This window comes from Brassica napus, chromosome A7 (assembly GCF_020379485.1).
Source record: "Brassica napus cultivar Da-Ae chromosome A7, Da-Ae, whole genome shotgun sequence".
NCBI classification, from domain to species: Eukaryota; Viridiplantae; Streptophyta; class Magnoliopsida; order Brassicales; family Brassicaceae; genus Brassica; species Brassica napus.
This window is the reverse complement of record NC_063440.1, coordinates 12,557,212-12,569,359: the sequence shown is the minus strand read 5'-3', so window position 1 is coordinate 12,569,359 and position 12,148 is coordinate 12,557,212. Positions and strand designations below refer to the sequence as shown.

General features: G+C 34.1%; 3 protein-coding genes across 10 annotated transcripts; 1 reads left to right on the top strand and 2 right to left on the bottom strand.

Moving 5' to 3' along the window:
- Positions 1–1,635: 1,635 nt before the first annotated feature.
- Positions 1,636–3,382, bottom strand: LOC106358178 (UDP-glycosyltransferase 85A1). Its single transcript, XM_013797929.3, has 2 exons — positions 2,807–3,382; positions 1,636–2,720 (listed from the first exon to the last, which is right to left on the bottom strand). The coding sequence occupies exons 1-2, from the start codon at positions 3,321–3,323 to the stop codon at positions 1,771–1,773; spliced, it is 1,467 nt and encodes a 488-aa protein (XP_013653383.2). The 5' UTR covers positions 3,324–3,382; the 3' UTR covers positions 1,636–1,770.
- Positions 3,383–4,002: 620 nt separating this feature from the next.
- LOC106358176 (UDP-glycosyltransferase 85A1-like) lies at positions 4,003–11,146 on the bottom strand. Its single transcript, XM_013797927.3, has 2 exons — positions 10,400–11,146; positions 4,003–5,106 (listed from the first exon to the last, which is right to left on the bottom strand). The coding sequence occupies exons 1-2, from the start codon at positions 10,914–10,916 to the stop codon at positions 4,157–4,159; spliced, it is 1,467 nt and encodes a 488-aa protein (XP_013653381.2). The 5' UTR covers positions 10,917–11,146; the 3' UTR covers positions 4,003–4,156.
- Positions 6,503–8,369, top strand: LOC125576515. Of its 8 annotated transcripts, XR_007314915.1 has the most exons (7): positions 6,506–6,855; positions 6,931–6,957; positions 7,060–7,139; positions 7,258–7,417; positions 7,512–7,625; positions 7,706–7,895; positions 7,967–8,369. XR_007314915.1 is itself a non-coding variant. In XM_048736762.1 (6 exons), the coding sequence occupies exons 1-5, from the start codon at positions 6,822–6,824 to the stop codon at positions 7,536–7,538; spliced, it is 324 nt and encodes a 107-aa protein (XP_048592719.1). In that variant the 5' UTR covers positions 6,503–6,821; the 3' UTR covers positions 7,539–7,895; positions 7,967–8,369. The 8 variants fall into 8 exon arrangements, 1 of the variants encoding a protein (XP_048592719.1); XM_048736762.1 differs by having other exon boundaries at positions 6,503–6,851; positions 7,512–7,895; XR_007314917.1 differs by having other exon boundaries at positions 6,505–6,957; positions 7,758–7,895.
- Positions 11,147–12,148: the final 1,002 nt, after the last annotated feature.

Sequence of the window (12,148 nt, the reverse complement as noted above, 5' to 3'; positions counted from 1 at the left end):
TTGGTTCGGCTTCGGTACTATTTTTTAAAATATTTGTGGTTTGATTCTTAGGATTCATATATTTTTTCCAGACTTATCAATTATAATAAAATTTTATAAAAACAAAATGTGACCAATGCGAGACATGTTAAACGATGTATTATTCCGTTTCAGATTTTAAATTTAAAAAATACACTAAAACAATATGAGACATGCCAATACATATTTACATAAATTATATAAAACTTAAAATATATAAATTATATATAAAAATTATAATTTATAATAAATCAAGTTTTGTAAATAAAATAATCTCGCGCTTTGAAAGCGCGTATCAAAATCTAGTGTTTTTTTTTAAAACAGAAAAGGTGTTGATCTCTATCTAACAAACACATATGTATATATATATATACATATATATATTTGTTTCTTTTTATTTATTTTTTAAAAGATACCAATTGAAAATTCTCTTCTTTCTCCCATCAATATATAGTATACCTTGAGAAACAAAGTACTAAAAAGGGGAAATCGTTATCAAAAGTTAGATTCAAGGCGTTATCCCCTCGTTAAGAGGAAATAATGATTCTTATCCTTCTAACCGAAACATTAGGTTTTCAATTACAAGTCTACATCTTTGTGACGACAAGGCATGTGCCAGTGCACAGCATGTACGTCTGTATCTATGTTTGCTTCTGCCGAATAATAAATCTAAAATTTATTATCTTGTTTCGGGTTTTTGCGGACTAGGGCATCTCCAATGAAATTCTATTTTTCCTTCTATAATTTACATAAAAATAGAGTAACTCTATTAAAGTCAGTGACGAACCTAGATGCACTGAGTTTGTGGCACTTGCCTCCATAAAAATTTAAAATTCTTTGGAACATGTCCAAATTTTAGCTGTATTATTCTAGTAAAAATTATATTTTAAGTCTAGTTTTTATATTTATGTGTGATTTGCCCCCTCAAAAAATTTATGTTGCATCCGCCATTGATTATAGTGTAATTTTTGTTTCAATTGTGTTACTGTATAATTGAGTTACTCTATTATAGAGTAGAATATAGAGGAATCTCATATTTTATTCTATATTTGGAGTGAAAAAGTGACATTCTTCTATATTTTACTTATACTATTAGAATAAAAGTTACATTATAATAGATTTACTCTATTTTTGTGTAAATTATAGAAGAAAAAATAGAGTTCTCTTGAAGATGGTCTTACAAGAAAGAAAAATGAGTCCAAACGAAAAAGAGAAGGACAAAGGAAGAAAAGCAGACACAAAATAAGGACAAAATCGTGACATATGCCAGTGCCGAACGGTAGCTAAGCTCCTCCTGCTGTCTAAATTTTTCTGTGTACCGTGTGAGGCCCATAGGCAATAACCTAGTGTTATGTTATGGGTCAGTCTCTGTTTCCAGTTCTAATAGAATCCATGGATTTTTGTGATATTAAAAAGAAGAGCAAAGGATTGTTCAAGCCGTAATGATTTATGATTAGCGAGGAGGAAATGCTGTTAACAAAGATTAGATTCAATCAGAAAGTCTGTTTGGGGATACTGTGGTGTCACGTCAATCATAAGAACCATATAATTATTGTTATTATTTATTTATTTTTGCTTCTTTGGTAAAAACACTTATAAATCACTCAAATATAGCTATTGACCAATACTTATTTATTTATCAATCCTGCTTACCAGCCATGGATGCATTTATTACACACGATAGAAACAAGAAAAACACTTACACACAATCATCATACGCAACATTTCTATGATATCCATCTTATGTTTTAGTTATTCCTCTGATCTCTGTCTCAAAACAACCTTGCTAACAACCGTCTCAAAGTTTATAACCGAGGAACCATACTTATTTTCTGTCGCTTTCTCGGCTAATCGCCGCCATTCCCTGGCCTTCTCTCTCATTTTCCTTCCATTTTCTCCATCCATCAGCTCTTTTACCACCGTCTCAATCTCCTCCCTCTTTACATTTTCGTTGATCTCCATCCCTACTCCCCACTCATCACAACAAAATTTACAATTCGTTGGCTGTTCAGCAAAAAAGGGCCAACATATCATCGGTACACCGCCACATAGACTCTCTAACATTGAGTTCCACCCGCAATGCGTTAAGAAACCTCCCACTGCTGGGTGGGAAAGTACCTTCTCTTGAGGACACCAACTGGCCATCATGCCACGGTCCCTTGTCTCCACTAAAAACTCCGGTGGAACCACCGCATCCTCTCCAGCCACTAAATCTGGTCGGATCACCCATAAAAACTCCTTCCCACTTCCTGCCAAACCCAAAGCAAACTCAGCAAGCTGCTTCGCGCTTGTGACAGTTATGCTCCCGAAGTTAACATATACTACGCTGTCTGGAGCCTTAGTATCAAGCCAGGCCAAACATTCTATCTTCTCTTTCCATAAATTCGACCCCATCCTTCCTACCTCACCACTATCTTCAATCACCCGGTTAGCTAAAAGATGAAGTGGTCCAATAGAATAAACCGGAGAAAAAATGGGTTGTATAGACCGGATAACATCATGCTCTAGGTCATCAAAGGTGTTGAGAATGATAGCAGAAGTGCGTTTGGCTCGCTCGACCTCGTGGAGGGTAAACTTAAGCATAATATCATCACGATCAGTGGTACGGATGAAGCTCGGAACATCTTTTAGTTTCAGATTCTTCATCGAAGGTATCCAATCTATAGGGGTGTCCAAGTATTCCTTCGTCAAAAAACTCTCATCTGCCATATTCATAACCATTTATTAGTATAGTTATACGATATTGTGACATCAATGAATCATTTTAACTTTATGTAAGAGCCTGTACCTTTTACTGGACATAAACCCCTTTCGATGAAGTGATAAAAGTGTAAATAAGCCATGAGGCCACATGCACTTGTGCTCCAAAAAAGAACATGCCGGATGCAAAGCTTCTCTGCAGCATCAAGAGTGAAACTCATACAATCATCAGATATTATACAACTTACTGGAGGGACATCATCTCTGGCGTTAATCCGCCAGAGAAGCTCCTCGAACGGAGCTAGACAGTTCTTCATGGTGGACTCGCAAAGGGCAGTGATATCCTGCGTGGCGTCCACGTCTGTCTCCGGTAGACCGTCAGGGATGGTCTCGAACCGGAACGAAGGAAGTCCGTCGAGGGCGTTGGGTCCACGGGACCGAAGGAGTCGATTGTGGTTGTAGACGGTGTTGACGAAGGTAACGTGGATGCCTTTGGCGTGGAGAAGTTTAGCCAGTTTCAGCATGGGATTGATGTGGCCTTGGGCCGGGTAAGGCACGAAAGCTACATGTGGTTTTTGTCTGTTATCAATGGCATGAGATTCCATTTTCTCTTTCTCGTCCGCCAAGATTAATGTGATCTTTTTCGTTCGCCTAAGCTTTGACAAACGCCATTTTATAAACACTAAACCATTGTGTCGGTTGTGAAAAAACAACGTAACGTGCCAATATTGTCTACTACACCTCTTTAGATTCCATTTCTTTTCCTTGTTTAACTTTCTCCATGTTTCATTTTAGGATTGGAGGAACTTAACTCTTGTGCGAAATAATCTTTTTAAATGTTTTGGACTTTTCGGTGCCAATTATCTATGCAACTTTTGATTCAGTTATTGTATGAAATACATTCTCATGAATAAAATTCACATTCTTATCAAAAACAATATTGCCATAAACTTGTCGACTTAGCACATATATAATAAAATGTTGTTTTAAAATGTACCTGCATCCAAATGTCTTAGCACATAATATTGCCATATACCTGCATCCCAATGTCTTACCACATATATAATAAAATGTTGTTTTAAAATGTACTTCTCAAAGTTTACATAGTATTTCTCAAATTATCCCAATGTTTATCTACAAGCTGAACGTCAGAATTTTACGCAGCAAAATATATAGGTTCCTATGGGTGTTTTCAGATTTGTATGTATCAGCAAACTTATTCTTTTTCTGTTTGTTATTTAATGTTTTCGTTAGCAAAACTTATTAATGTGGAAAACAAGAAACTATCACACACAAATCAATATTGTCATTACGAATGTCTGAAATTTATCAGTCCAATAACCAAGCACCAAAGATACACGATGGAAAGAAAACAATATACATATTTGGAAATCAGTATATTAATAACACACATTTCAGTGATCATCTTATATATGTTTTATTTAATCCTCTGGTCTCTGTCCAAAAGAACCTTAACAACCTTTTCAAAATTCACAACCGAGGAACCACGCTCATGCTCAGTGGCTGCCTCAGCCAAGCGCCCCCACTCGGCGGCCTTCTCTCTCATTTTCTTTCCCTTTTCACCATCCATCAACTCTCTAATCACCTTCTCAATTTCCTCCCTTCTCACATCTCCCCCAGTCTCCATCCCTACCTCCCACTCATCACAACAGTTCTTACAATTCGTTTGCTGGTCGGCAAAGAACGGCCAACATATCATTGGAACACCTCCACAGAGACTCTCCAACGTCGAGTTCCATCCACAATGCGTCAAGAAACCTCCTATTGCCGGGTGGCAAAGAACTTTCTCCTGAGGACACCAACTTGCCAACATCCTCCGGTCTGCCGTCTCCGTCAAAAACTCCGGCGGAACCATTGCCTCGTCTCCAGCTACTAAGTCCGGCCGGATCACCCATAAAAACACATTTCCACTTCCTGCCAAACCCCAAGCGAACTCTGTAAGCTGCTTCGCAGTAATAACGGTTATGCTCCCAAAGTTAACGTAAACAACGCTGTTTGGAGCCTTAGTATCGAGCCAATCCAAACATCCAGTCTCCTCTTTCCATAAGTTCGACCCCATCTTCCCAAGCTCACTGCCTTCTTCAATCTCCCGGTTAGCTAAGAGATGAAGCGGTCCAACTGGATAAACCGGAGGTAAAATGGAGTTCATGGACTGGATGACATCATGGTCGATATCATCAAATGTGTTGAGAATGATAGCAGAAGCGCGTTTGGATCGCTCGGTCTCGCGTAGGGCAAATTTAAGCATAATATCATCAGGATTAGTGGTTCGGATGAAGCTAGGAATGTCCTTGAATTTTAGATTTTTCATCGACGGTATGAAATCTATAACCGTGTCTAAGTACTCGTTCGTCAAGTAATCCTCAGCTGCCAAATTCATCATCATTGATTATTTAGATTAATTAGTCTCTCGATGTTAGTTAATAAACATAAGCATGCAACGTCTTTGTGACTCAATATAGGACACGACTCGTTGGTAATGTAATTTAATAGCCATTTATGGCTGTGAATGTCTGCTAGACAAAGTCACATGGCCAATGATTTTGAGGTTTTTTTTAGAACTAGATTTTGAGGATTTCGCAGGGATAAAGATATCTTCCAAATGCGAATATTTTGTTGTTGCTCTTGTGAAACTAAATAATGAATTATAGAAATTATGTGACAATATCAAATAAGATTTTTTTTTAATATCAAATAAGTTACAAATAACTCAACCAAGAAATGATGTAAATATGAATATAAATTAATACGTCATTTCTAAAATTGCTCACAAAATATAATGAAACATTATGACTGATTTATGGAAGATATATTGGCTACAAGATGTGTTAACATTGTTGACTATATCATATTTTTCTCTATTATAGCATTTAGAAATGAATATAACAATAGATAGGAAATGTTCTTATTTTATTTATTACATATTAATGTTTTATTTGTCAACATGGTTGGTATTTATTATGGGAAATATTTCACGATATAGTTATATATATATATATATATCAATTGTTTTATTTACTTTGATTAGTATAATATGCAAAGTTGAATTCGGTTTAACATTCATGTGCTTTTAATTTATTTTAAGATTTTGTAGATTTTTGTAATTCCAAAAATTTGGTTTCATAACATCACTTTATATCAACAATTATATATTTATTTATTTAATTAGATAACTATTTATAAATTAATATAATAAAAAACTGGGTAAAGATAACACCATATTTAAAATAAAAACATTAATGCTGCTATCCAGAAATAATGTTTTTAAATCAATAAATTTTAAATTTTAATAAATTGAAAGATTTATAAAAATAGTATAAATTTAAAGTTTGATTTAAACATTTTGATCTTTAAATTAATAGTACATTTATTAATAAGTTTTATAAAAGAGTTATGTGTAAAACACCGATAATATTATATAAATTTAGTTTTGAAACCACGTAAAAAAAGTTGAGAAAAGGTTTTCTAAGTAGAAATTTCAAACAAATTAAGATACTGGTTATAAGGTCTTTTTGTGTTATACACTTTTTGTTTAAATTTTGACTATAACTTTTAAATATATTAATAGATAAAGATGGTCTAAGGTCTTTTTAGGTTAAATCTTTATATATAAAGTACAGTTCTCTCAATCCTGGTGTTGCCACATGGGATGCCAGATAGATAAGTAGACACTTCTCATTGCGACACGTGTCAAGGTAAGCAAACGCACCGTTTCATTTTCATGTTCCCGTGTTGTGTTTGGGCTTTAAAGTTTTACTCTACAAATCGAACCCAATACAAAAGACGAGTTTCGTCTTCTCCAAAGTAGTAGCCACCAAAATCTAGGGTTCGTGTTTTGCTTAGATCGTCAAGACCAGTTACGTTCTTCTTCCTTCTTTGACACCAAAGCGTGGTTCTGTAGCACCAACGGTTCGTCCATGTGATCCCGACTCTTATATCCGCTCAGTCTGCATTGCGGCTGTGTCAGCGATCTCTTCTCAATGCACAGATCATAGTGGCGTTGTGTCTTGCAGCGGCGATTGATGCTGTGGAGGATCCGGTTCGGTTAAGGCATGTGTTTCTTTCTAGGCTGAAGAGAGGTGATGAATCAGAAGATGAACAGACCTGACTTTGTAGGTATCATAATTTTTCAAGATCAGTAATCGTATTATACTTTTTCTGGATTCATAGTTCACTAAAACAACTTACTAGATCATTGGCCCAGCGTTAATTGGAAAGGTGAGTGTTACCTTGATTTATGTTTAACGCTTCAAGTCTGTTCCTAAAGCTGTGGTTTTTCTCCCTCACATTCATGTATTTTTTTGTTGTTGTTTCTTGCAGTATCCAACTCAGCATACTGCTATTGACAAGTTCATGGTCTATAAACTGATAAAAACGAGTGGGATTGGTGTAATCAAAAGGTAATTCAAGGGAAATTCATGTTTTATGTATTTACTCAATAGTGAAAGATGATTTTAATAGGTTAGAATATTGCATGTTTTGAACTCTGTATGTGATTCTGATATTCTAAAAATGTAGGATATTGACTTTATCTGCACCAAAAAGGTCACCGGTATCAAGATGTAAAAAGATGGTGTTACGTTTCTTGCCCCAGCTGTACCAAGAAGCTTCAACGGACTGTCTCAGCCTTTTCCGTGTGCACTGCAACAATACTAATGTTGTTGGTGTCGTCCGAAATGTATCTATATAGCATGTTATTTCCATTCATTGCACTGAATGTCCACACACACATAGTTACCCTTGACACTTAATACATGTTTTCTGACTTCTAGATATCGTGTGGAGATTACCATTGCTGATGATACTGCTGATGGTCTATTTGTTAGTTTGATGGGATAATGACGAAACTACATAACATCATAACCTATGAAACTGGTCATCTGTTGGTACGTGACTATTCCATCTCATATCATCGTTTGGTCCGATTATGTTCTCATACACTTGCAATCAACCACTGGTCACTTAGTCTGGAGAGGGTGTGAACCCGGAGGAGACTCAGGTCCCCCCTTTTATTGCAGACATAGTAGTCAAGACCTACACGTTCTAGGTCAAGGCCGGTTAGTATCTACAACTTCACAGCAAATCATCAAGCTTTCGCAATCTCAAGCATCCTTAGCGAAGGTGGCCGTATGCCACTCTCTGCCTTTGTTGACGATGTAAGTTTCATGTATATTTCATTCTTCATTCCTTAGTTTGTAAATAATTATAAGTGATTTGGTTTGATTAGGGAGCAAAGATGACAGTGGAGATGATATATGCTTCGTGTCAACTCAGTACCTGCTAAGGTGGACATTGGTGGTAGTACGTAGTTTTCAGGAAGCATCAACTACATGAGCAGCTCCAAGTGGTGTCAGACACAAAGAAGCATCCAGCGCAAGCCGCTTCCAAGATGTCCAAGAAAACACGCATGGCATAGGTTAAGATAGTGAGAGCATTAGACGCAGTATTTCCTCTTTGAACAATGCTAATGCGTCAATTTTTTTTTGAACAAGTTTGTTTTTTGTTTCCCCCCTTTTGGGTAATCTATGTTTGGTTCAGACGATTTTTATAAAAATGTCTGAGCTTTAACTGGTTTGTATATTTAGTACCATTCGTCATTTAATTACTAAGATTCAGTTTATATAAACGAACTCCCATTGTGCTTAAATGAAAGAGGTCATCTATAAACCAATTATGATTACAATATGAGGACAACTAACCTACTAATGCGATTACTCAGAGTACGATTACAATATGAGGATCATGAACGCTTGCTGTGTTCCCGCCAATGCCCAGGCTCCTTACTGTGCTGCTACTCAACTCTCTGGATCCAGAATCTGGATCTTTTCTATCTGTTTTACTCACCATTACTCAGAGTACGTCTCACAACGTTAAGGATACTGCAATAAAAGATTCGGCTGCAGAATGCCTGATTAATATAATTGAGACTAAATTATACATATGGAAATGCGAAGAGATACAAACTTATTTAACGCTATAGACATGAAGGGTGTGTTCTGATTTATTATTTAAAACATCGAATATTATTTTTCTTAGGAAAAAAATAGGGCAAATCTCCAAAATAGCACATTTCTAAGTTTATATCACAAAAATAGCATTCAAAAACTAAAATGACCAAAATAGCATTTTATCTTTTGAAAAATTTAAATTTTTTTATTTTTCAAAATTTGAAATCTTATCCCCAAAACCTCACTTTTCAACTCTAAACCCTAAAACCTAAACTCTAAACCCTAAATTCTAAACCCTAAACCCCACCCCTTGAGTGCTATTTTTGTGACTTTTGGCCTTGAGTGCTAGTTTGGGAACAAAAACTTGATTTAGTGCTATTTTAGTCTTTTTTTCTTAAAAATATATAATAGTAACAGAAGAAACCAACGTAGTATATCATGACGGATTTCGTTCAGAATATGATCAGATGTATTAAAATTGTGTAGTACTCAAAAGCGTAATTTGATATGATCATAAAGATATTTGTGTGAATACTTTTTTTTAATAAATTTGTAATAATCATTCTAATTTTGTTAAGTTGCGTTTTAATATGATTAATAATTATTTTATCTATACAAAATTATAATCATATAACTATAAAGACCGAATTCTTAGTGTTGTTGTTGGTATAATCTTTTAATGATTTTTTTTTTCTTTAAGTGATATAAAATAATAGATAGTGCTCCTATAATTTTTTAAGGTCCATGATTTCACAACTATAATTTTTAAGGTCCATGATTTCACAATAAATAGTGCTCCTATAATTTTATTTCCATTTACATCAATTTATTTTTTACGGTTCATGATTTCACGATAAATGGTGCTCCTAACTTCTTCTTTTTTCATACAATAGCACAAACATATTATTATATATTACTCCTACTTAATTATTTGAATAAACGAACACTCTGATATTTGAAAATTTTGAACGATTCCCTTTGTACGGTAAACGGTTTATTTCAAAGTATTAATACACCAATGCAAAAATATATTTTGCAAGATAATTACACGCATCTGCAGCATAAGCTCTTTATTACATACGAGCATGAATGCTATAAAAACGTCCAAGCAATATTATCATTTAATTTAAATATATTGTTAATTCATAACGAAAGTTTCCACAGTATTAATAAATTCTAAATTAATAGTAAAACTTATCTAATAAATTTTAAACTTATTTAATAACGATATACCATATTCAATTTAAAAAGTGGCGTGGAAGTTGAAGTATGAGTTTCATTAGGAGAAAACTATCACATTTTAATTAAAACATACACAGACCAAGCTACTCACGTTAACAAAATGTTGTTTTGGCTTAGATAATATAAACTTTTCCTTAACATATTTCTCTGGCATGATCATTGCATAATTATATAGGGACATCATTAATTTTATTATATAAGATTGTTCTTCATAAAATAATAAAAGTTATTGTCATTTTAATCCAGTCCAAAAATATTTATTAAAAATAAAAACATAATCTCCGAATTCTATTTATTTTTTTTGTTCATAATGTCATTTTCAATCTATAATTTTTTTATAAAAATGCTTCATAAAATTAATGTAAATTTATATAAAATAGTTTTTTTCTAATTTTCCGCCCGTAGGGCGGACCGACCCTAGTATAATATTATAAATCAGTTGAATGTTTAATTAATGTAAGAATACGTACCTTTTATAGGAGCTAAACCCTTCTCGATGAAGAGATAGAAGTGTAGATAAATCATGAAGGCAGAAGCGCCAGTGGTCCAAAAAAGGACTTCAGGGACTCCAAGCTCCTCCGCTGCATCAAGAGTAAAGCTCATACAACCGTCCGCTACAATACAACTCACCGGAGGAACATCATCTCCTGCGTTAATCCGCTGGAGAAGCTCCTTGAATGGAGTAAGACAGTTCTTCATGGTGGAATCACAAAGGGCAGTGATGTCCTGTGTGACGTCCACGTCGGTCTCCGGTAGACCGTCAGGGATGGACTCAAACCGGAAAGAAGGGAGCCCTTCAACGGCATGGGGCCCACGGGACCGAATGAGACGGTTGTGATTGTAGACGGTGTTGACGAAAGTGACGTGAAAGCCTCTGGCGTGGAGGAGTTTAGCCACTTTCAGCATGGGATTGATGTGCCCTTGAGCCGGATAAGGTACGCAAATTACATGGGGCTTTTCTCCGTTGTAAACCACAGGAGATGCCATTTTCTTTTTCTACTACGTAAAGAAGAATGTGGATTATTTTTTGTACTAGGCAAATGTAACTTTTCGTTGGCTTTAGTCTCGACATACGCCATTTATAGAGAAGAGAGAAAGGCGAGACTATATGTATTTCTACCACGGGTTGACCGTCGAAAAATCTACCTCACGTGTGAACGTTATCCACAGCTGTCATAAGATAATGCTATCTGAACGTATTGCAGAAAAAAATTAAGTCGGACTTGTTACGAGTGAACCTTAAAACTTTTTGGGATTAGTAACTTTTGTGGGGTTTTTTGGTAAAACTTTTGTGGTGTTTTTGTTATTAAAACATTATTGCTATGCAAAAAGGTTAATTTTTAATGCTTTTTGTTATAAAAAAAACTTATATAGACGTTAGCCCTACAACGTAGAAATGATAGCATCTATATTATTAAAGTTGAAGTACACATTGAAATTGTTTACCAATATGGATAGTAGTTAAAAAAATAGTAATGTTTGGAAACATGAAAAATAGTAAGTTAGGAAAAAAAATAAGGGACATATGCTACTAAAAATTGGAAGTCCATTACATTATATTAAAAAGTAATGGGTATATGTTATTTGATATATAATATATTCAAATCAAAATAATAATTTAAAATTGATTTATATCAAAAAATCATTCAAATATATATATATATTATATATTCAAAATTTGATTTTTCCTAACATATTTTCTAATAACTATTAAAAAAATGTTTTCAATATATATAAGAAAAATACAATACAAAGCCCAATTTCAAACACCAACTTAAATTATGGTTTTTATATTTCACATTATTTTAAAATATAATCTATGTGATTATTATTACTTATAAGAAAACTTATTTGATGGTACGTATAAAATACGATTAATTATATGATAACACATATTTTGTAACTTATGATGAGACATATAGGATATATATATATAATAGTGATTAGGGGTGGGCGTTCGGGTTCGTTTTCGTGTCTTTTTGGGATTTCATGTTCAATTCAGATCTTTGAGGATTTGGTTCGGATTTGGATAACCAATTTAAATAGGTTTGGTTTAAATATTTGGATAGAGAATTAATAATTATTTAAGTATTTTTGGGGTTCTGAGTATATTTTAACTATTTAAGATATTTATTTTGATTATTTGTATATATTTTCAACTCAAACTTAAAAGTTTACATCATATATATAAGTATTTAAGTGAACTTAGAACTTTACAT